The 24,898-nt window shown below is 33.8% G+C and overlaps 1 protein-coding gene across 4 annotated transcripts in view; it reads left to right on the top strand.

The window, feature by feature from the left end:
• Positions 1-24,898, top strand: part of UBR3 (ubiquitin protein ligase E3 component n-recognin 3) — a 172,091-nt gene that overhangs the window by 35,410 nt on the left and 111,783 nt on the right. For all 4 annotated transcript variants that reach the window (XM_019727399.3, XM_019727402.3, XM_019727403.3 and 1 more), the window contains exons 4-9: positions 522-665; positions 1,183-1,232; positions 13,014-13,080; positions 17,681-17,811; positions 19,007-19,235; positions 24,139-24,318. In XM_019727399.3, the coding sequence (XP_019582958.2) occupies positions 522-665; positions 1,183-1,232; positions 13,014-13,080; positions 17,681-17,811; positions 19,007-19,235; positions 24,139-24,318 (801 nt within the window). The remainder of the gene's footprint in view (positions 1-521; positions 666-1,182; positions 1,233-13,013; positions 13,081-17,680; positions 17,812-19,006; positions 19,236-24,138; positions 24,319-24,898) is intronic.

Consider the following 24,898-nt stretch of genomic DNA (forward strand, 5'->3'; position numbering starts at 1 on the left):
AACAGGAGTTAACAGTAATTTTAGTTGTAATATTTGAAAATTTCACTCAGGCATTATCTTCTCCAGGAAGCCTTTCTTAAGTACTCTGTTTTGGGTAAGTCTGGCTGCACAGTATTATGAGAGCACAGGTTGTCAAACCAAATGGTGAAGGCAGCTACATAATTGTCTTTTACCATATTATCTGCCTTTATCTACCACTGATTTTCAGCTTCCTTGAGGGCAGGAATCATGCCTTATTATTAACCTTTGCACCCTTTGTGCCTTGCATATAATCTCTGGCATATTTTAGATGCTCAATTACTTAGTAGATTTCACTATTTATTAAAACATGCTGTACGTTCTGGGATTGTTAATGCCAAACATGAGCACAAATATGTTATTTGAAGCTATAATATTGTATGATTCATCTAGGGTTCCCCCTTCATACATATTTTATATGTATGCATTAGTGACTGAGTTGACTACGTTTATATTTTGAACAGAGTATTTTTTTCTTTTTTAAAATTTGTTTTAAATATTAGGTCTTGGAGAGAATTCTTGTGCGAAGAAAAGTCATGAAAAGTATCTTATAGCTTTGAAGAGCTCTGGACTCACGTATCCTGAGGATAAACTTGTGTATGGTATACAGGAGCCATCTGCTGGCACTAGCACTCTGGCAGTTCAAGGTTTGTCTACATATTTAATTTGGACAGTGGTATAATAACTCTGTATTAAGGCAAAAAACACCTCAAACTTTACTCATTATTGAAAAATTTAAATAATGTGTCATTCTTCGTAAGGAAAATAATAAAAGTTAACAATAATTTAGAAGCAAGAAAGAAGAGATTAGCCAAAGAAGAGCAGGCATTTTTCTTAAATGGAATCTGGTTAGTTTATTAAGGTTCTCATTCTAACTAGTGAAAAATATAGCAGTTATTATATTTAAAACTAAAAAGAAAGAGATACTTTTGAAACACCACTTGCAATGATTCAATTTGGGTGTTTACTGGAGATTTCCTATTGATGTATAAAGTATTAGGTCCAAATTTATTAAAGATAAATGTTGAACTCTGCCAAGATAACTGTTAGAATGACGTGTCTTAATATAGCAAAACTTAGCTTTTGGTATTGTTATGTATTAAATGTAGTAAAGCATTATTTAATTATTTAACAACTATAAAGGACAACTTTTCCTTTCCAAAGGTTTTGCAGGTGCAACAGGGACATTGGGACAACTAGACTCTTCAGATGAGGTGAGCTTTAAAATTTGCAACTTTTTAAAAGTAGGATTTTAAAAGTTTTAAAACTATACAGATTTGTGGATATTATCTAGTTTAAATGCTGCATTTTGTAGATCAGGACATTGAAGCTCAGAATATAATAAGTTATTCAAGATTATACAATTACTTAGTGACAGAACAAGGACTGCAACTAGATTTTTACTTGTGTGTAATTCATTTCTTTTGTAACAGTTTAGAAATAGGAGATAGAAAGAGACAGATTTTTCCTAGGAAGCTATCCCCAAATGTATCTAAATTGCTGTCATCTGTACAATGAAATGGTTTTTAAAACTTTAGCTTTGTCTAGAATAATTATTAAAAGAATATGAAATGTAACTGCTTTTCTAATCTCATAATAAAGTTATACCTAATATGTCAAGGATTATTAAAAGAAGCTAAGCACCGGGAAATAGATAGATGGTCAATTTGAAATTTCAATTTTTATAGTGTTTATTAATATATTAAATATTTCTAGTGAGTCCTTTTTAACATTACTGTATTTTCTTAGTATATAATTTATAAGAGAAAATTGCTTTTTTACATATATTTGTTTATAATCTTAATGCTTATAAAATTTAAATTTCATATTTTTAATCAGATTATAATTTAATGATTGATTTAAAGATTTTTTTAAACAAAATTGTATTACATACAAGCATAGGTATCTTTTTTCTTTAAAAACCCATTTTGATTTGATAATATCAGATTAACTCAGCCAAATAACCTCCTATTGAAAGCATGATTTCTGTTATTGAAGTCTTATAATTGATTTAATGCCTTATAATTTAAACTTTATAGTGGTATTTTTCCCCCCTAAAAGGCTCCCGAAATCCAACATTTTGTGGAATCTCATTTTGGATAAACAATTTTAAAGAGTTTTTGACAAATTGGATAGGCAGTTTAGTATGCTGCTTGTGAGTTTGACTCTGATTATAATGCCTGAGTTTGAATCTGGCTCCTGTACCTGTTAGTAGTGTGACTGGGCAAGTGTCTTAACTTATCCATGCCTAAATTTTCTTATCTGTAAAATGGAGGTAATAATAGTACTTATTTATTGGTCTTATTAGGAGGATTGAATGAGTTAATATATGTACGAGACACAAGCACTTAGAGCAGTAGTGCCTAGCATATTGTAAACACTACATGTGTGCTTGTTAAATGGGATAAAATCTTATTTAAATGTAAATAGTTAGCTAAAATTTTTGCTTTATTTTAAATTTTAAAGAGTTACTTCTAAGAAGAATAATGTTGATATAATGACAAATGGAGAAAACTGGCTGATATTTAAGATAGACTTTCAAAAATATATAAATGCTTCAACTAAAACAGTAATAATTCCACTTTGAAGCAACAGGAAGGGAACGATGGGGTAAAAGTGCTAATTCTTCATGTGTCAAAGAAGGAAGCGAGTTGATATAGACGTGGTTTTAAACTGCTGATTCTGTTTTCTTCAAAGGCATGTTGTGGTGAGGTGGAATGGCTTCTCAAAAGGCAAGATCTGGGAATACTTAGGAGTAGAATGAGTGCGCTTCCTTGTCTAAAGCAAGGCAGATAGGAAAGGAGCCTTGTAGCTATTCCCAGGAGAAACTTTAGAAAACCATTACACAGTGAAACGGTTTAGTGATTTTACAGAACACTGTTTAAAAATAATCTAAATATCTTGATGTGATCTAGAAAAATCTGTAGTTTTATGTTAGGTGGGATTTTTTTTTTTTTTTTTTTTTTTAAGGAGGGCATAGCTCGCAGTGGCCCATGCAGGTATGGAACCGGCAACCTTGGTGTTATATAGCACCATACTCTAACCAACTGAGCTAACTGGCCACCCCGTCATTTTATGTTAGTATTTATGTGGTTGATAAAAACCTTTGTATTATTTTAGTATACTAAGCATTATGCATCCATCAGGCTTGCTAACGATTCTACTTTATTGTCATGAATTGGATTTGGTTTCTGGGCATGTGGAAAGCTGATCTTTAACATAGATACTTTCTCCTGTGTCTAGGAAAGAAGTAACATTCTTTTTTTGTCTTGGCCTAAACTCTCTAGATTAGCTTTTAAATTGCTGGTGGACACTTTCACTGTACACAGTTGCATTGCAACAACACCATGTTTTATGGTAGGGTGCTAGGAGGAGATCCTTTTGTGTGCATGGGTCGAACGGCTTTTAGTCTTTTCTGGAAGTAATTTCTAGGGGGATATCAGAGGATTTGAAATCTGATCTTTCTTTGTTTATTACCATTACTTCTAATCTGTGATTCTTAGGTCCTTTCTTCTCGTCATTCCTCTTAGATTCTTCGTTTCAGTAACTCTGTTGTAATGTCTTTCATATTGATATAATCATTTGTCTCTTAATTATGATTATGTCTCAGAGTAAATATCCTAGTAAATATTTTTTTGATGGTGAAATTTCAAAATACTTCATTTCAGTACCTATACTCATACACTGTTTTTATGATAGTAGCTGAGAATTACTTTTAGAACATGTGATGTATATTTAACATATATTTAGAAGTAGTTTAGACTTTGATCTTTAGATCATATTTTATAATTAAATTTTTAGTCTATTTCAAAGTACTTTTTATAGTTTATGTATTTATTATATTTTCTAATTGGGATAAAAATGGGATATTTGGGTATTTGCAAACTTAAGAAATTGGAGTTATTTACTTGGAAGTGGATTGAGGGATATCTAGTTTTTAAGAGAAACTTGAGCTTTAGAGTTAGGCAGACCTGAATTTTAATCTTGTCTCATAACATCATTATGCTTTTTGCCAGGTTATTTAACTTCTGAACATCAATTCCCTCATGAAAAAATGGTGATAATTCTAATATTAGGATTAAATGGAATAACATATATAAAGTACCTATCATGGATCAGACACAAATCAGGCTCTTGATAAATGTTTTCTGTCCTAGTGCTTTATGTGTAGAAGGGATTCAAATATTTGAATTTTTGAGCGCTTGTGGGTCATATTATAGATATTTCTGCTTATCTGTCTAGAGGAAATAGTTTACTAAAGCATGGTATAAAAGTAATGAAGTTTATCTTTAAAAATTTAATTAAAAAATTAAATAATGCACAAATACATGGTAGTTGTTTTGCCAGACAATTCAGATAAAATAAAAGTCTCCTCTCTACCCTCCCTAATACCAGCCTCTTCTCTGGGCAACTACAGGTAATAGTTTGGATGTCCTTGACAGACCATTTTCTATGTAGTTAAATAACTGTGTGCTTATAGAAATGGATAGAGTGTGTGTGAGTAAATAAAAATGTTATACTATTTTGTGTCCTTTTATTTCCTCTGCAAATGTATTATGCAAATCCATCTTTGTCAGTCCTCTTTTCTTCCTATCTGCTGTATAGTATTCTGAAATATGAATAAACTACAGTTTACTTAATCATTTCCTTAATTTTCGGTTTTTTATTGTAAGACACAATGCGTACATTTCTTTTGGTGCAGATGTGCAAATAGTTCTCTAAGTTTTGGAATTGCTAGGTTACAGGGTATGCATATCTTAAATTTTAATAAGTTATATTTCTTTTTGATTATAAAAGCCACACACACATATATTTAAAGTCAAAAGTATGGAAAAGTATAAAGACCATTACCCAAGGGTAATCATGGAAGAGTTTTAGTGATAAAGTCAAGAAATTTTCTATTTTAAAATTGTCTATTTGATCATAATTTTTTTACAAAAATGTACTCATTTATGTTTTATTGATTTATGTACTATGAAGTCTTTGCTTTTTGGTGCTGAACACATTTTCAAATCTTGAGTTAGAAATAGAAAAGTCATGTTATATAACAAAGCAAAAAATGAGAATTAGGAGGTGGCAATTTGAAGGTTATAAAAAATGTAAAATATTAGAGCTAAAAGTGACCTTAAAGTTCATCTTGTCTAACTTCCTTATTTATAGATGAGGAATCTGAATTCCATAGAATGAACTGATTCACTCAGGCTAGTAAATTTCTTCTACTTAGTGGAGTTGGAAATGGACAGTTGGTCTCCTATTTGTTGGTCTAGAGGTTTTTCTGTAAAGGGAACAAGCCACAAAGTTTTGCCCTAAACTTTGTGGCTTAAAATTAGTACTTTGTTTTGCTCACAATTTTATGACTCAGGAATTTGGGAAGAGCAGCTGGGTGGTTCTTACTTGGGTTCTCTCATGTGATTCCAGTTCGTTTTTGGCTACATTTGAAGCCATCTGAAGGCTTAGCTGAGATGGAGATTTAAGATGGCCCACTCACAGGGCTGGCAGTTCATGTTGAGGGCCCAGGGGAGCTCAGCTGGCTGTTGACTGCAGTGCCTACTTGTGACTTATCCAGCATGGTGACTACAAGTTGTTGGACTTCTTATATAGTAACTGGCTTCTTCAGGGTGAGCAGCACACGAGCAGAAGGTATAGAGCCTTTTCTGAGCTAGCCTTGGAAGTGACATAGTGTCACTTCCTCTGCGTCCTATTAGTTGTGAGTTGCTAAGGTGGGCTCAGATTCAGTGGGAGGGAACATAGACCTAACCTCTCAATGGGAGGAGTGTCAAAGAATTTGTAAACATGTTTTAAAACTTCCACAAAAGGATGTGACATTTGCAATTCTTTTTCTTGGATTCTCTTGATATCCAATAATGACTAGTGATTATAACTGAATAATGTACCTACACTTGATTATAGATTGTTACATCTATTTCAGTAGTACTTGTCTGTTGGGAAAAAACTGTAACATGATAATGAAATACTACTGTAACCAGAAATGGCTATTGTAGGGTTTTAATTAAAATTAAAGTTTTCGTTAAGAAAAATGGTTACTACCGTGTTTCCCCGAAAATAAGACCGGGTCTTATATTAAGGTTTGCTCCAAAAGACTCATTAGGGCTTATGTTCAGGGGATGTCATCCTGAAAAATCATGCTAGGGCTTATTTTCGGGGAAACACGGTATTATACAAGGAGCCAATAAATGCTTATATTAAGATTGTAAGATGTTTTTTAAAAAGTTAAACTTTACCTTTGTAAAGTGAGGGGAATATACTAAAATTTTACTAACATTTATTGTAGCTTAAGGAACAAAATATACTTTTGAATTTAATTAATGAAATAATGAAATAATAAAATTATTATAACTCTTTTGCTAGTCTTTTCTTCGAGTCCTCTATCCTATTTTATTCTGCTTTTATTTCTTAATGGGAGCATTCTATTAGGATGAGTGATCTACATGGGAAAAAAATTCCGTTTGGAGCTAAACATCATAAATAAGAAGCAAGTTAAATATTTAAAGGAGTGTCAGTTTTAGACTAATTTATTTAGAGAGAAATATACAAGAATTTCCACCCACTTACTTAAAAACTAATGACACTAATATTTTAAATTTGTATTGTACTTTTATTGTTTTCAAAACATTTTTTACAACTATTACTTAAAATGATAAAAAAAATGTAAGCAGTAATTTAATAAAGAATAGAATAAAGGGGAAAGTAGATGAAGAAATAAGATGGATGGAAAGAGTGTGATGGAAGAGTACTCAGATACAGATATTCTTGAACAAATACCTATTTTTTTGCCATTTAAAAATTTCATTAAGGCATTTAAAGTCGTATTGCTTTCTTTTGGGCAACTGGTATTTGCTTTTAATATTTATATTTGAAATTTAGTGAAGAGCTGGATAAGGTTTAAGGATCGGAGTTTGTACAGCCTTATCCAATAGGTTCATGGAATTACTGAGCAAACCATTTTAATGATTTCATTCTTGTATTGTGACTTAAAAATTATGTAGAAAGGACGAAAGGATGAGAAGAGGGTAGTGACATTGCAAGTACTACTCTAGAGGTGGAATTATAGCAATTTTAAAAATGTAAATTAGAATTTAGGATTGGAAGAGACCCTAGAGGTAATCTAATCCTACCACTTTGAAAATGAAGAAACAGATTTGAAACTATAACAGCAAGATTTCTTTCTATTTGCAGAGTTTTAGTTGAATGAATGTACATATTACAGTCTACTTTTTTATTCATACAAGTTGTGTCAGATATTTGTCCCCACTATCCCTAGAGTAACAGAACATTGTGTGCTCAGTAGTGCTATTTATACTCATGCCATTCTTCATACTTATTTTTTTATGTAGCTCATATGAAATAACAGTAGTAAATGTTATTTGTGTTCTATGGAACCAAAAAGAAAATAAAATAAAGGCAAATTTTAACTTTGATGTATTTTTAAATTTAAATATGTGTTCATTTTTGTTTAGGTTTATTTATAATCATCAGATAATTCAGTTCAAAAGAAAATAATCTGTAGTATTGTATGTACATGGGGCTAATTAGAGTTTCTCAGAGAAACTAAGATCTTTTAGATCAAGATAACTTTTCAAGGAAAGGATTATATTCACTGTGACCATTGCCATAAGCAGTGTCCACTTGTCTGTATGCAGTGACCAGGTCATTAATCTTTGTGACTTTACTGTACTTAGCTGTTAATATAAATTAAATCTTAGCTGTTAATATAAATTTCAAACCGTGAAACTATAAAACAGGAATGTTCACTGTGGAAAAATTGAAAAATAAAAATAAAGTATACAAAAGAAAACGTTTACCTTCAACCATACCATCCAGGAATAAGCATTGTTTATTAATTTTGCTTGTTGATCTCTCTTTTTTCTGCATACTCTTACATAATTGAGAAATAATCACTTAACAAATAAAATAAGTTATTGTGTAGATATGATCTCAATATTCTTGCCTTTGTTCGAGACAGAATTCAAATAAACACTTAAAACTAATATGTCAAAACTTGTAGCTACTAAAGCAGAATTATTAAAGTTGAAAGTCACAGTTGCTTTTCATAAATGAATATGTGAAAGAAAATTATTTTTTTAGAGGTATATGGTTTAATTTTAATTTTTTATAGTAATTACCATTGATGGGTGGGGAGTCATGGAAACTTTTGGTAGGAGGACCTTAGAAATATCCAATGTATTTCTTTTCTAGTGTAGGGAGTGATTTTACAGCATTCCTGATAATTGGTAAGCCTCATAAACACTTTCAGTGGTAGGGAGCTTACCAAGTTTAAGAGCCAACGTGTTCCTTTGTTTGATAGCTGTAATAATTACTAGGAAGTTCTTCTCAATACTGTGTTAAGTATTGTAATTTTCACTAATTTCTTGTTTTCCTCCTAGAAAGATTTTTTGTTTTACTTCCATATGACACCCTTTAAATATAAACTTTAGTTATTTAATATTCTTTGCTGTAGGTAGATACCTCTTTCAGTAATTCACTCTTTTTGATAACTTATGATCTGATTCAGTGTACTGGGACATTCTTTGATAAACATACTGTGTTTTTGTTAAGGCCCAAGGTTTTTTGTTGGCCTTTTAGTAGCAATGCTAGACTGTTGGCAGGAGCTCCTGTGGTCAAATGAATGCCTAGGTTTTTTTCGTCCCCCTCATACTTACAGCTGACAAGTTAGAGCTCCTTCTCTGTTTGTACTTGTACAGTTAATTTAAAGCAAACAATGTCAGATTACAGTGGTTTACATAAATCCTTGTTTCATTTTATTGAAACAATCTCTCCAGATCTTTGGATTTTGTATTTTTAAACTGATATTTTAAATACTCCTTTTTAGCCATTTGTATTCTGTATTAACTTTCTTTGAGTACTGTTTTATTAATCAGCTGTGAATTTACCTGACTTGTTTATTTTTATTATTTATTTTTATGGAGCTCACGTTTTTCATCTGTCTAGTGACTCTGTCAAAGAAAGAAAGGCAGGTTAATTTGGGTTGAAAAATCACTTGTTGATTTTTCCAGGCTTAGGGTTAGAATCTGTTTTCCTTATCTCATTTTGGGCCTATATACACGCTTTGTTCCTGAAACACATGTAACAATGTTGTCTACTTCTCTGCCCATGGACTAGTTGAGGTCTGGAAAGTGTTTTTTGGGAATTGTACAATTGCTGTCTGGGTTGAGATTGTACTTGACTTAATTTCCTCTCTTGTCCATTGGACCATCATTTTCTAGACTTCTATACTGCTTCTTCATGGATAAATGGGGAAGAACTACAGCTTCCTGTAATGGCTTTGTGGTAGGGTGGGGTATTGTAGTCATGATAATTGTATTGTTTTCATCCTCCTGAATGCCTCAAATTGCCACAATTTGGAGTTGTTCTTGTTCATTAAAAATAGTGTTCTTTCTCGAAATAAAAATATGGGACTTGTAATAGATAACACAGTAGTCCATTATCTTAGGGCAGATTGTTGCAATTAAGAATGGTAATTAGAACTAGTATTTAAAATATTTATTAATCCATTACAATCCATATTCATTGTTGAATAAATAAAAAATAAAGATTAACAAAAAGATAATAAATGACCTATTATTCTGTCACTTAGAGGTGGCTTACTATAAACGTTTGTATTCTAACAGATTTGTTATGTAGTATATTTTAATGGTTTCATGGTATCCGTGCTATTCTGTAACCTGTTCTTCTCACTAATGATAGATTTAAACATCTATAACGAGAATATTTTAACAGATTTTATTTGTGCATATTATCAATACTTAAATGGTTTTATACTCCATATGCTATTTTACATAGTATCCTTTTTTCATTTATAGTAGTTTTTGAACATCTGTCTGGTCACAATTAATATACAGCTCTAGCATTCTTTTTCTTAATAGGGTAGAGGTGCGCTGTAATTTGTTTACCTAATCTAATCTCCTGCTGTTGGAAGCCAAAGACTATTTTTTTTTTCCTGTTACAAATAACATTGTGATGACTAGTTCTGCGTAGAGTTCCTGTTAACTTGTCTGATTATTTCTTCAGGGTAAATTCCTAGAACTGGAATTTCTGTTCCAGTTATAAATACACTTTAAAGACTTATGACATGTGTACTGACAAATTGTCATTCAGGAAAGTTGTACTACTGTACACTCTTACTAGCAATGTCCAAGAGTACCCATTTTCCCACTAGTTTAGCTGGAAATCATCTCCTTTCCTAGCTGTGGTTCGTATCTAATACGATATCAAGCCCAACTCACTAGTCTATGTTTCCAGTCTTGTGATCTTGTGCCTTTGCTTATGCTGTCTTCTCTTTTTGGAATGACTTTCCCCACCTTTGCCTGGCTAATTTTACTTGTCTTTTAGAATATAAGGCTGGGAAATTTATAGAACTTCTTATTTCCATGACCACTACTTGATCAAGGAGATTTGTTTCATAGGAAGTTTATATTTGAAGTTATAAAGTTATCCTAACCGGGATATAACATAGTTTTCTCAAATTTGTCTTTTCTCTCAGGACTAGGAGAACAGTTTCCTAAGTGGCTGTTAGCTAAAATTTCAAACTTCAGAATCCCCTGGGCCCTGTGGCATGATTTTACATTCTTGTGTCTTCTGTCTTTTAAGGCTCCAAATTTCATTCTGGTTGAGTTTCTTCAAGGGCAAGGTGGGCGTGACAGAGGAGGAGAGTGTAGTTTGATTGTCAGTCCTGCTGCCAGGTTGATGTGGGGGAAATAGGGGGTGCTCATTGAAGTCCTCAGTAAATGCTGTCTGACTGAGCTAAGTGGTAGCTCTGGAAAACCCAAGGCTGGCCCTGAGGACCGATGCAGGGCTTGACAGCAACCTGACGTTAAGACTATGGTATGTCAGCCAAGGAAGCTATACCAGTGGATAGAACAGCAGCACGCAGCTGTGGCTACTCTTCTGCGTCAGAGATTTGATGGGCTGTAACTGAGAAATCTGGGAATTTGTGCTACAATTCTAACATGCCACCAACACTGTTGTTAGCACAACAGACTGTATACCAAAGTATTAGCACATGTCTTTATAATACCAGTTGGAAAATAGTAAAAAGATGTCAGTATAATGTGGAAGTTTGGATTCATATGTAATCTTTCCCAGTTTAGGAGAGCTGGGATAATGGAGTGGAATAATAACCTGCAGCTGGGGGGGGGAGGGGGGGAAGACCCTGAACTTAGCTACAAAGTTAGCAAGAGCCTTTCCAGCAACATTTAAAGAAAGTTAGAAAGGTGCACCTGTACCCAGGCTCCCCCCTAAGCGGCACACCCCTAGCCTCACCTCGTTTTCCCTAGTGGTAGGCTGCTTCCTCGTTGTTTCTCAGCTGGCTAGCTTCCCAGTCTATTGTTGTGCTGCATTGTACCATCCCCTGAGACTCCCTCTGTGGGGACAGAGTCCCAGAGAACAGTTTCCAGGCTCTAGGCCTCATGTGGAAAGGTGCTGGTTCGATTATTAGATGGTCATCAGCTGTAATCAGATGGACATCCGCTGTGACTGAGTGGCCATCAGCTATTACTGATTAGCCATTAGCCACTAATATAACTGCTGTGGCTACGCTGGCAAGGGGGTTGGTTGGTTGGCAGAGAAGCGGGTGGCGGATTATAGCTAGCAAGTCAGGTTAGCAAGCGCAGATGTCAGATTGCGGATCATGTGGATCCTACTTCCTGTGTCTTGCCCAGCCGCCAGCGAGACTGGGGTGCAGGAAGACTCCTTGTTGGGGTGCAGGTGGATGTTTGCTTCTTGTGTCTAGACCGGCAGCCGTTGAGAATATGTAAGCACCTTGGCTGTGAGCCCCTATTGTTCCAGCCCGGTACCTTGAGAAACCCTGGCTGTGCCCAGGAAATCTGGCTATGCCCAGAAAGACTGGTGGTACCCTAGAAACCCTGGCTGTGCCCAGAGGGTGGGTGGACATCGAGGGACACCCCCGGGACGTTGCTTGAACTGGACTGAAACTTTTTCTCTTGTGCTGGGTTCCTGACACAGGCCCTCTCGTGGAAGATGCTTGTCATGTAGATTGTGAGATGAGACCCTGGAGGGGTGGAGTGTGGGGACAGAATCCCAGAGAGCAGTTTCCAGGCTCTTGGCCTCACATAGAAAAATGCTGGCTCGGTTGTTAGATGACCATCAGCTGTAATCAGATAGCCATCCGCAGTGGCTGGGTGGCCATCAGCTGTTTCTGGTTAGCCATTAGCCACTAATATAACTGCCATGGCTACGCTAGGAGGTTGGTTGGTTGCCAGAGAAGTGGACTGTGGATTGCAGCTGGCAAGTGGAGTTAGCAAGCGTAGGTGGCAGATTGCGGATCCTGTGGATCCTACTTTGTGTGTCTCGCCCAGCCGCCAGCGAGACTGGGGTGCAGGAAGACCCCTCGTTGGGGTACTGGCGGATGTTTGCTTCTTGTGTCTAGGCCAGCTGCCATCAAGAATATAGTATGACTCCCCTGTCTGTGGCTCCGTTGTTGTTCCTTTTTGGCCTCACCATATTCTGTATCCACCTGCTGAGAGTGGGACCAGAGACCCTGCATTACAGCATCCAAATACTGATTATAGCTTTTGTTTTTCTTAGACTCTTCAAATCCTTTCCTCTGTTCCTTTTTTTACCCGGCTTCCTCTTCTCTCCTTCCTTCCTATGCTAATCTGCTCCTCTTCCCACTTAGCTTCTTTATTCTCATTTGACGTTATGTTTATAAGGTGAGGAAAATTTTTATTTTGGAATTTTGGGGTATTAAAGAGTCTTGCATTAGAAGCACAGATTAAGTTTAAGAACTCTTTTAATGCTAAGGATTTTCTTTATATATTTTAATCAAAATTAGCAGCATTAAAAAGATACTATAGCAAATACATAAAAGTAAAATGTGTTAATAATGCGTAAGCATGACTATTATATTTAATGATTTATAAGCAAATTTATGTTTATGTAAAATGTATAAATTCACGAATAGGACTATTATAATGCTAATTTTGTTTTTCCTCCAGGAGGATCAGGATGGGAGTCAAGGTCTGGGCAAGAGAAAGAGGGTCAAACTAAGCAGTAGCACCAAAGGTATTTATGTTTTGTTTTTGCCTTGTATAAGAAGCTCCTAAAATGCTTAATTATTAAGAATACTTGACTGGCTAGCTGTATTGACATCAAAATTGTTTGAAAAGAGAGTTACATTGTTAGATTTGTCTAATGATGGAGAAAGTTTTGTTAGGGGACTTCCAAATCAAGTAAAACCGGGACGGCCAGATGGCTCAGTTGGTTAGAGCGTGAGCTCTCAACAACAAGGTTGTCCGCTCAATTCGTGCATCGGCTGGTGGGCTCTGCCCCCTGCAATTAAAGATGGGAAACGGCGACTGGACTTGGAGCTGAGCTGCATGCACCCTCCACAACTAGATTGAAGGACAACGACTTGGAACTGATGGGCCCTGGAGAAACACACTGTCCTTCAGTATTCCCCAATAAAATTTATATAAAGAAAAAAATCAAGTAAAACCTTTACTATTGGGATTTTGTGGTTTGTTTTTTTATAAAATGTGCATTATCATATTTGAGCCAGAAAAAGTCTTTTCATTGATTCTTTGATTTCGATTCAGTATTTTAGGTGTAAAGTTTTAGTTTGGTTTATGTCTTTTTATAATCTAGGGTATGCAATTTCTGCAGTGAAGAAGGACAAATAAGGAAGAGATGGTGAAAGAGAGAGAGAGAGAATAGGAATGAATGAATATTAGAATGAAAGAGAAGAATAACGCTTAATACACATTAAGGGCTCAGTAAAGACTTAATACATATTTACTCGAAGGAGAAAGTAGATATGCCTGTAGTGAGGGAATAGATTATTAATAATAATAATGAGTAATATTTATTGAACCTTTTGGATATGCTAGACATAGCGCTAAGCGCTTCACAGGCATTGTCTCATTTAATTCTCAAAGTAACCATATGAAACAAGTTTTGTTATTATTTTTTATGAATTAAAAAACGGAGGCATGTTAGGGATCACAGGTAATGGGAAGTAGATCCCAGAGCCTAAGCTCTTATCTGATATGTTTTCTTGGCCCTCACTGAAAGCTTTTCTAGAGTGCTTGTTTTTAGTTGGTAGCCTGTACTCTGGATTTTTGCCATGGATTTCAAAAGTTTAACGTGGTCTGTTGTCTAGGTTGATGTGGTCTGTTAGATAGTCTCCAGTGGTTAAAAGGATATTTTGATGAAAAGAAGAATCTTACTTCTGTTGCTGAATAAGTGTATCTTGTGGAATGTTTAGGACTGCTTGGAAAGGTGGAGCAAGCAGGCAATTTCAGTAGAGGCTCATTTTGTAAGTCTGGTCTTAGTTACTTAGGCTGCTGCATTTAACTTGTGGGCTGCTAGCAAAGGGTATGACATTGATCTGTGATCCAGGGTGCATACATACACATGTGCTCCTCTGCTTCCTGGCTCAGCAGAGAACCTGTGGTGCCTGAAGAAAATTAGAAACCCATATGGCTACCTGGCTCTTTAAATTAACCAGAGTTGTTCATGTGTTTACCTGAGTCCTTGCGACACATCTGAGTTGGAGCAGATTGGTAGGCACATACTTGAGTTTAAGCTTTAGGGAAGCCCAGAAAATACCTGTTATGGTGTAAGAGGTCATTGTCCTCCGTCAGCCTGATCAAACTCGGGCTGAAGGTACTTAAAATTGAAGTTTATTTTCTTTTATCCTGAATTTTTTTTCACATTTGGGATTGGATTGTCTTCTCTTTCTTTATCTACTGGTAAGAAATAGTATAGATTTCAGACTTGATCAGTTATCCATTTTTAGTTTAAGTATGTACATGGAAGAAATGGCTCTTTGAATTAGTAGAACCCATGGTGTTTTCAAAAAGTGTTGCTTTTGAAGATATCTGAAGTCCAGGGAGTGGTTTAGTTTGTGTAAGAATTTGGTTCAACAGTTTGAAAGTGAGCTAAAAATAAAATATGTAATAATAGGTAAGAGATGAGGCGCTGTATTAAACACATCACTGCCTGTTCTCAAAATCTTAAATTTTAAGGATGAAGAAACTGAGGCTTAGAAGGCTGTTGCTAACATTTTTTGAGTTGCAGAGCCTGGACTCTGCTGTCTAATTATAACCTTTACCTTACCATGCATTTATACTGCGTACTGATTCTTCAAAAATTTCTTTTAAAAATTTGGCTTAAGGTAGCTGAAGCACTGTAAAAGTCATGACAATGAAGATTTTAAAGGTAAATAGTCATACATAACTAATGGAAGCATTTCTAACCACATTTCTATACCATAACACGTAAAGCACATAATGTGTTTTAAATATCTAGGGAAACTGATGTCACCTCTTTTGAGAACAACAATGAAAACTATTATGGCAGTTTTTTTTTTATTTTGGTCTGAAGATAAAAAAAAAGTGATTGTACGTAACTGCAACTATTTTCATTTTAGTAGAAGCCACAGCTTTTCTGGTGCATTTGGATTGTTTTATTTATTTAAAACAAAGTTAATTGTAGCTTTCCTTTTAAATGCTTGACCCATCATTTTTATTTGGCTGATGTGAGCTTGCAGAGTCATAACTATGAATTCTAAGAGTAATACTATTAGTTTTGTTCAGCTTTGTAGATAACATGTTAAGAAGCACTTATCTGTGAAGGTTTTATTTTATTCTTTTGGTAGTCTGTGAAATTTTCAATTATATTAGTGCCAAGTGAATTGTGAGAATTAGATTGGCTTCAGCAATGTGCTGTGGATTATATTCTAATTTTCTTTTTCCTTTTTTACTATTTTTTTAAAAAATTTATTGGGGTGACAATTGTTAGTAAATTTACATAGATTTCAGGTGTACAATTCTGTATTTCATCATCTATAAATCCCATTGTGTGTTCACCACTCAGAGTCAGTTCTCTTTCCATCACCATATATTTGAAATTTTTAATTATAATCCTTACATTCCTGCCACATGATTCACCTGGGTCCTAATTTTATTACTTTTGGCTTTGAATCTGTTAGTGTATGTCTTTGAATATATTTTACCTTATTTCTTGCAAGATCATTCTGGGAATGACCTTTCAGGAGGAAGAGATTCCTGTTTAGCAAGTAGAAAATTATGAGATTTGGAAAATAGAAAAAATTTAGTTTCTAATAAAGGGATATATAGTGTAATCATATTTATATTTTTATCCCTATTACATATTGTTTGTAGTGAAGGCACCACTGAAAGAGAGTTAGGTAGGGGATTGGTAGATACTTTTGCCTCTCTGTAGTTAAAATTATAATCTCTCCAGAATAATGAAATTATTATTCTGAAAATAGTGTGTTATTAATTACTAATGGAAAAATTGGGTTAAAGTTATGTTTAAAAGGTCAAGTCAAGATTCAAGTCTTGTTAAACTCAATGTTTTATAGAAGAATCAAGAGAGTGATGACATACTAAGCTCTTTGTTATGCTTTTAGACTCATCACCTGAGGGAGATGTTGTGTGAACACCTTACTCAATAATAGAAGAACCGTGAAACTGGGATAGGGTTAATTGAAAAAAACTCTCCAAGGTTATCTTGCAAGACAACTTGAACTGTAATGTAGTTAGGGTTATGCCTGAGTATATTGGTGCATGTGATACTGTTTTTTCAAATCTTTCATCCAACTCCAGTTCCTGCTTAAGCACTGTCACTAAACCGGACAGTCCATTCACTGTTGATACTTGCTATTTCCTTTTGATGTCCTTTTTGATTATTCAGAGCAGTAGCCCAAGATCATTTCCTCCAACAAAGATTAATAGTCAGAATTTTCTAGTTCATTTTTAGGGAAAAAAATTAGAGTGCGAGAGAAAGAGAAAGCTAAAGTATTAAAAATATTCAGTTCATTATATACCCGTTGAGACCTTTCTGTTTACTGAGTGTGTCAAGGATGCAGAGATTAGCAAGAGACAGCCTAACCTTCAAGGAGGGGCACTTGGCTTAGAGATAGGCTTTCTAGCAGATGATTTTATTCCTTTTGAATACCTTTATTCAAAAGGGTCATCCATTTCCCATTTCCTCTATACATGAAGAGGGCATCTTGAGTCCAGTGCAAGTAAGCATGTGTAACACTCTTTATACTTTTCCTTGTATATTTTTACTAGAAAAAAGTAGATGCTTCTGTATACTAGAGTAAGCAATGCGTTAGTAACTATTTTCTCCAGTGAAGTTAGTGTTTCATTTATGAGAGGGGATTTTAAAGAAATAGTTAAATTACTGAATCTATAAAGATTTCACCCTTCTTTCTAAAAGTTGAAAAATTTAGATAACTTTGGACTTTATGTCCTTAGTAGTATGTTTTTAGCTTAAAATCATTATTACTATTTTAAATTAAGTACCATGAATATTGTTCTTGTAAGATAATTATTTTGAATCTTAGTAGAAATTTTAAATAAATGGCTTATGTTTAAGGACAAGTAATGACTTATTTTTTATTGTGGTAGCTGCTTTATATTAAAATATAAAGATTAAGTATTTTGATATTTATATACTGTGGAGATTATAGAAATCTAGCTTGATATTTCCATATTATCAAATTATTGAAAGGATATCCTTAATTTTTAGATACATTTATGTGTTTGAGGTTGATGGGTTATTAATTGTAGTAAGGTTTAAATGAGATGAGGAACTTAAATCATTAGGTGATAATTTTTTTCTTATGCAGATCAATCCATAATGGATGTTTTGAAACATAAAAGTTTCCTAGAAGAACTATTGTTTTGGACTATAAAGTATGAATTTCCCCAGAAGATGGTAACTTTCTTACTCAACATGCTTCCAGATCAAGAGTATAAGGTATCTACATTTTTTTCCCTTCCTTTCTGATCTTTGCTCCCCCTTCTTTGCCTTTTCATTACTAAATCTGTTTGATGTATTTCTCAGCTGTGGCTTATTGTATTGTAGTCCTGAGGACTGGTATAATGCTATAAAAGAGCATTAGCTTCCTCTGTTGCCAACACAGGGTCTACAGAAAAAGCACACTATCGTAGATCTGTGGCAAAGCACCACTAAGCAAAATTCCTAAGGGCTGTCTTTCTGCATGGAACTTGATCCAAAGGGAATGCTGGGGGACAAACATAAACACAATTGCACAAATAAATATGTAGTTACAAATTGTAGTAAGTTTTCTAAAGGAGAGGCACAAGGTGCTATGAGAGTGTGTAATGGGGGCAACTGAATTTAGATTGTGGGTTTAGGAATGGGAAAACATGGGATTAGTAGCTGCTGGCCATAACTGTTAAAGATAGAACAGTTAATGACTCATGTAACACATGTAGGTAAGTGAAGTCTCTCGTCTCAGAGGGTCTGGACCCACCTGTTACCACCATATGGCTATGGCAAAGTGACACAGCCTAGTGTATGAAAAGAAAATGCATCATGTTGTAATTCTTATGGTTTACGTAATAAAGCCTCTTTAAGAGTGACACTTTAATAATGCCATTGTTTTGTGTCTTTATACCTGCTTAAGAAAACAACTGAGAAAATGTACATGTTACACAGAAAGAGTATTTAGTCAGGTTAGTGATCAGCTTTCAGATCAAATAGGAGGGTAATTCTTTTGGAGTAATCACACTGACTCACTTGTTAAGTTATATGAAATCCTCTGTGATAGCTTTTAGCTGCAACTTTAGATTTTGTTGTTAAAGTCGTAGCACAGAACAAAGACATATATTTGGACAATAATAAATTGATGTACTTTGAGCATAGTAAAAATTTGTATTTTAAACCATGGTATTTGTAATTGCTTTAAAGTTTTAATAAATTAAAATGCCTATTAAAATTTTGAAAACATCAGAATATTTTGCTAATGTTCCAAAAAAAGGGAAAATGTGATTCAAGACTACCATCATCATTGAAATTATTTTTTTAATTTACTTTGGACATCTTTACAAGTTAATAATAGTTTTAAAATGTTAATACACTATATTGGAAAATGTGTTATAAAACTCAAACTAATGTGTCTTTTTCTTTCTATTTAAAAAATTTACAGGTTGCTTTTACCAAAACTTTTGTTCAACATTATGCTTTTATTATGAAAACACTGAAGAAAAGTCATGAATCAGACACAATGTCTAACAGAATTGTGCATATTAGTGTTCAGTTGTTCAGCAATGAGGAGTTAGCCAGACAGGTGACAGAAGAATGTCAGCTGCTGGATATTATGGTCACTGTGCTATTGTACATGATGGAAAGTTGCCTTATTAAAAGTGAGCTACAAGGTAAACTCAGAATTATTTTCACTAGTTTTATTATTAATATACTGTGTAAGTCTTAAAAACTCCTGATATGCTTAAAAATAGCTTTAAAAATATTACAAAACAATACATATTTGTTAAAGAATTTTTTGAAAAAATCAGCAAAATTTAAAGAAAAACTTTAAAATTACCTATAGTTTTGTTATTCAGAAATAACTTGTTAATGTTTTGGGATATTTCTTTTTCTTTTTTTTAAAAAAGAATTTTTGTAATAGTTTATTTGTACAAACTGATGACATATGCAGGGGAGCAAGATCTCAAATGCTCCCCTAGGATATTTCTTTTCTGTCTTTTTGTGTGATATGAATATGTTTATAGATATGAATACATACTTTAAAAATATGTTACCATAGTGTCAAGAACATGTTTTCTTAATGATTGCAGGTATTAATATCATATGGCTTTACCATAATTTATTTAACCACTTACTTATTAGACATGTACCTGTTTTTATTATAAATTTGTTACTACCAGCCTTAGACATTTTTATATGCCTATACTTTTATAATTTAAATGTTGGAATAAATCTTGCCTTTTCTGTGTTCCCTTAGACAGATTTTGATTTTCTTCTTTTTTGCCGAGTGTATGGTTGATACTCCTCAAACTGCCACATATTTCTAGGACCTCCTCACATTCTCATTTCTCTATGGTCGTTCATCTTTACCTCCCTGTAATAATTTATATTATTTGAGTGTTTGCTATGTACTAGATGCTGTGTTAATACTATCCATATGTTGTTTTATTTAAGCTTCTGAACAACTCTCTGAGATTGACATTATTGCTATCCCCATTTTAAAGATGAGTAAACTGAGGCTTAGGGAAGTTAAGTCATTTGCTGTAGAGTATATAGTTAGTAAATGACAGAGCCAAGAAGAACTTCTTATCTCCTGATGTCAGAATCTTTGTTCTTAACCATGACTCAGCCGGGCCAGCATTGATAGGACTGTATCTTCTCTTGTTGGCACCTGGAACTAAATTTTAAAAATAACAACAAACAGTAGTTCAAATGAAATCTTAGGACCTTTCCATTTTTGTGTGGAGGAGAAATCTTACAGTTGAGACTTGTGTTGTTCCATTGTTGCCTCCTTGGCCATATCACCTCCTATTTTCTCTTTAAAGATTATACATATAGTCTTTATTTTCAGATGGGATACCATAGCCTAAAAAATGGATATACGCTCAGTGCAGGGCACAATGCTTTATGTGTAATAATAGCTAGCTAACAGCTATGCTAGCTGCCATCTTTTGAGCACTCACTATATGCCATGCTCTTTTCTCAGTACTTTATATATATAGTATTATCTCATTTAACCACCAGTAATTCTGTGAAATGGATATTGTTTTCTCCATTTTATAGATGAGACAATTGTGGTTTAGGGAGTTGAAGTCAATGATCTGTTGTTTTACAGCTGTAAGTGGTAAGGCTTAGGTGTTTGACTTCAAAACTCATACTTTTGCCCGCTATGTGACTCTGTCTTCCCCTTGTAGGTATAGTGGGAACATGATACACTATTTACATTAAGCAATATACATCTTTACTTTTTTTAAAGGAAAATTTAAAAGCTGCTTTGTATTACAGGTTTTCTACCTTCACGTAAGATGACCTTTTCTTTCATCTTTTATAAACAATGATTTAGCTACATATATTGCTCTTTTTTGTTTTTTGAAATAGTATCATCATTCAGCTGTATCTGTAATATTCTTATGTATAGAATTATACATTTAGAGGACTTTTCACGAAAATAGTATTTCATATTTATCAACTAGGAACCTTTTTAAATTTAGAAGTATCTACTCTTTTGTAAAGGATCTGGAGTCTATTTTCTTAACTAGGTGGTTTAGCTGTTCTTATTATATATGGCTTGAATTTGGTCTTAAGGAAAAATACTTGTTTTGGTACCGATATCTAACCATCTACACAGCTGCCCAACCTAAAATCCTAGGAGTCATTTTTGACTTCTTGTTACTCCTTGTAGATATAGCGAACATCACCAACTCTGTCTCTTACACCTTCTAAACATCGTAAAGTAGCCACTTCTCTTTATCTCTGTATCTTCATGCCTCCACCATAGTTCAAGCCATTGTTATCTCTAATCCTCTATCACTAGTTATCACCACTCTGCTTCAGTCACTCTTCACACTACACATCTGATCAGGTCCCCTCTCCTACCACCCAGCGCCCCTCCAGTGGCATGCCAGTTCTTTTCTCATGAACTCCAAACTCTTGAAGCTGATTTATAAGGCCCTCTAGCCTCATTTGTGCCACCCATCTGCGTTGTGTCAGTGATTTCATCCTCCGTTTTTATATAGCTTCCTTTACCTAGAACATTTCCTCCCTGGCTAATTCTAATTCCTGCTTCATTCTGTAAATCTCAGTTTAAATATCACTTCCTCAGGAAAGTCTTTTCCTCAATTGTAGACTAGCTTCATTTGTTCTTATGACTTCCTGTACTTGTCCTATTATAGCCCTTATTATCATACACTGTCTTCTTAAATATTAGTCTCAGTGGAGAGAGAGACTCTGTAAGTCTTGCTTTATTTACCACTTTATTCTTAGAGCTTAATAGACTACCTGACTCAGTAGGTGCTCGATAAGTATTTGTTGATCAGTGAATTTCATTTAGCACTGAATCATTGCTCTGTATTTATAGTGACAAAAATAAAAGTTGGGTAAAAATAGAAATCCTAATCATTTTATTTCATTAAAGATTCCAAAGTGTTTTTCACGAGAACAGTAGTATTTAAAGCAGTGTCAAGAAACTAGTGATTTTGATTAATTCTACTTATTCATCCTCTGGGTTTAATTAAATAGAACAGTGATTCTCAATGTTTAAAAAAATGTTTTAAATCCCAGCATCCCTTAGCATTGTCCCATCAATATCAACAGCTCAGCAACTCACATTGGCAGTTGTTGTAAATCAGGGGGCTTTTCCGAATCTCAGGTGTGGATAATGTGGAGAAAGCTCCTTCCCCCCCACTCCCTCATTTAATTATATCCTCTTTCATCCGTTGAGAAGGGCTGAAAGAGAGCATACGTAACTTCATGTGTCCTGTTCTTATACATAGTTAAATTTCAGGGTGATTACAGCCCCAACTAACTGCACAGGCCTCAAGTTCAGCAGCAAAGGCAGCGTAAGTAGGTCTGAGACTCAAATTCCACATGCTCATTTAGTTCTCACTTGTTTAAGTTCATATCTTAACAAAAATTAACAGATATAAACCTTGCTGAAAGAAAGCAGATATTCATATTAAAAAGCAAGAGTTGGGTAAAGTAATTTGATGGACTGAAACCCAAATTTAACGTATGGAAATTAAGAAGTTCCGTAGAAGCCCTCCACACCGATGAGTTTGACAAGTAGGTGGTTAGTTGAAAAAAAGTTGGCTAAAGTGAGGAATCATTAAAAAATTATATATATGTATCTTAAATACTCATTTTAACTTAAAACACAGAAATGCATGTTCATTCTCCAATCTTTTAATTTTGGGCAAAGCATTTTTAAGGTATGGTTTCCTTGACTGGAGTTCATCTTTTTTAGATATACTGCATCTATAAAGCATCATTTGTGATTTTTAGTTTCAGTTTCTTTAAAGAAGAGTAGGAACATTAGATCGTGAAGCAATCTTAGCATAAAAATCTTTCTAGGCTTTTAAGATTTTTTCTCCAAGATTTTTTTTAGCATTTTCTTAGGCACTTACTTTTATTGTCTCTCAAAAGCTTATGATCTTGTTTTTGTAATAACCTCTCTTTATAGATTCATATTACATCAGTTTTTATACTTTTAATTTAAATTTTGTAATTATAATAAAAAGAACAATTAGCATGAGCAGAAACAAAAATGATTCTAGATAAACATATACCTCACTCGTGTACTAGGAAATAGGCTCCTACCTTTGAACATTCTGTGTATTATGGGTATTAGTGTGTTTATAGCAGAAATAGGGGGGTGTTTGTCCAGGGAATCAATTGAATAAGAATAATTTAAGAGCGAATGCCCATGTGCCATAACTTCTAATAGTAAAGATTTTGTACAAGCATAGCCACCTCTCCCAACAATGTATTTAAACTTTGAGGAATTTTTCTAAGGCTTAAGAAGAAGTATATGTGTTTTCAATTCTTTTATTTTTGAAATACTGTGTTTGCTAATAAATTATATTTACATATTCTTTGAATAGAAGAAAGCAATTAAATATATTATCGCTTAAATCATACAGATTTGATTGCTAAAGTGGACTGAGATTAATCTAGGCATAAAAATATTTTGATTGGAATTGAAATATTGTATTATGTTATTAAAATAACAATAATTCGGTTTTATAAACATAGTTAGGTCAATATCATGTAATATATTGGACATATGGTAATGATTATTTTAATGATGTGCTAAATGTTATAGTAACATTTCATTTAATTCCCTTAATATATGTGTCTTTTTCCATTTTACAGATGGGAAAATTAATTCAGTATAAGTAACATGCCTAATGCCATATAGGTATTAAATGGCAGGCTGGGATTCATTTTGCTATGTGGATCCCGTGAAATCCAGCCTGCTAGTCTGGACCAGTAAACATGCTGGACAAGATTTTATAGTGGAAATATTTTGAAACCCTGCTGTGGGCTCTGCCTCTTTCTATTTAGGTGACTTGGTCAACTCATTTAAAAGTATTTGAACTTCTCACTTTTGTCGTTTTCTTCATTTTTACAGTAAAACAAAACAAAATGGAAATGGGACAGCAAAGCCTGCCCGTCTTCACAGGGTTCTTATGAGGTCCTTAGGTGTCTCAGATTCTAAAGTGTATAGTCTATATCATTGGTGAAGTTTTTTTTTTTTAAACTTACTTATTTTTGGGGTGTGTGTGTTTGTTTTAGATGAAGAAAATAGTTTACATGTGGTAGTGAACTGTGGAGAAGCATTACTGAAGAATAACACTTATTGGCCTCTTGTCAGTGATTTTATTAATATCCTTTCTCATCAAAGTGTGGCTAAGAGATTTTTGGAGGACCATGGTTTGTTAGTTACATGGATGAACTTTGTATCTTTCTTTCAAGGTATGAATTTTACTTTTTTGTTAATTTCTTTACAAAATGCCTAATGCTGAACTATCAAATACTAATTAAAAGATAATAGCACATCATTCAGGTAGTATGTGAAATGTCTCATTTTAATTAATTGATATTTGCAGGTACTTTAATAAAGTATTCATGAAAATGTATCAGAGAGTTATTAAAAATGTCAACTTATTAAGAACAAGAATGTAATTTATTTTAGTATTTTAAACCATTAACCTGGAAGTTTCTAATCTATTCTCTAAGAAAGATTCATAACGCTTTCATAAAAATTTCAGCTAGCATCAATTATAATAGTTTTGACTTTCTTATTTAATATATTCAATTATGTTATGTAAGAAAGAGACAAGTCACAGAGTGTTTCTAAGAAAACCTAGTTTGTAAAGAATTTCAAAAGGACTAGATTGTTTTATTTTTAATAACTTACTTATTCCTGTACATATTGTGTTATTTATGCCATTTATGTGCATGTTAGAATGTGTTTGGTAGTAGGAAGTATTTTACTTGATTTTTGATATGAATACTTGCTTTCATTTAGCAAGGTTTACATCTGTTTTAATTT

This window comes from Rhinolophus sinicus, chromosome 17, assembly GCF_057876585.1.
Source record: "Rhinolophus sinicus isolate RSI-liver-muscle chromosome 17, RSI-T2T, whole genome shotgun sequence".
NCBI classification, from domain to species: domain Eukaryota; kingdom Metazoa; phylum Chordata; class Mammalia; order Chiroptera; family Rhinolophidae; genus Rhinolophus; species Rhinolophus sinicus.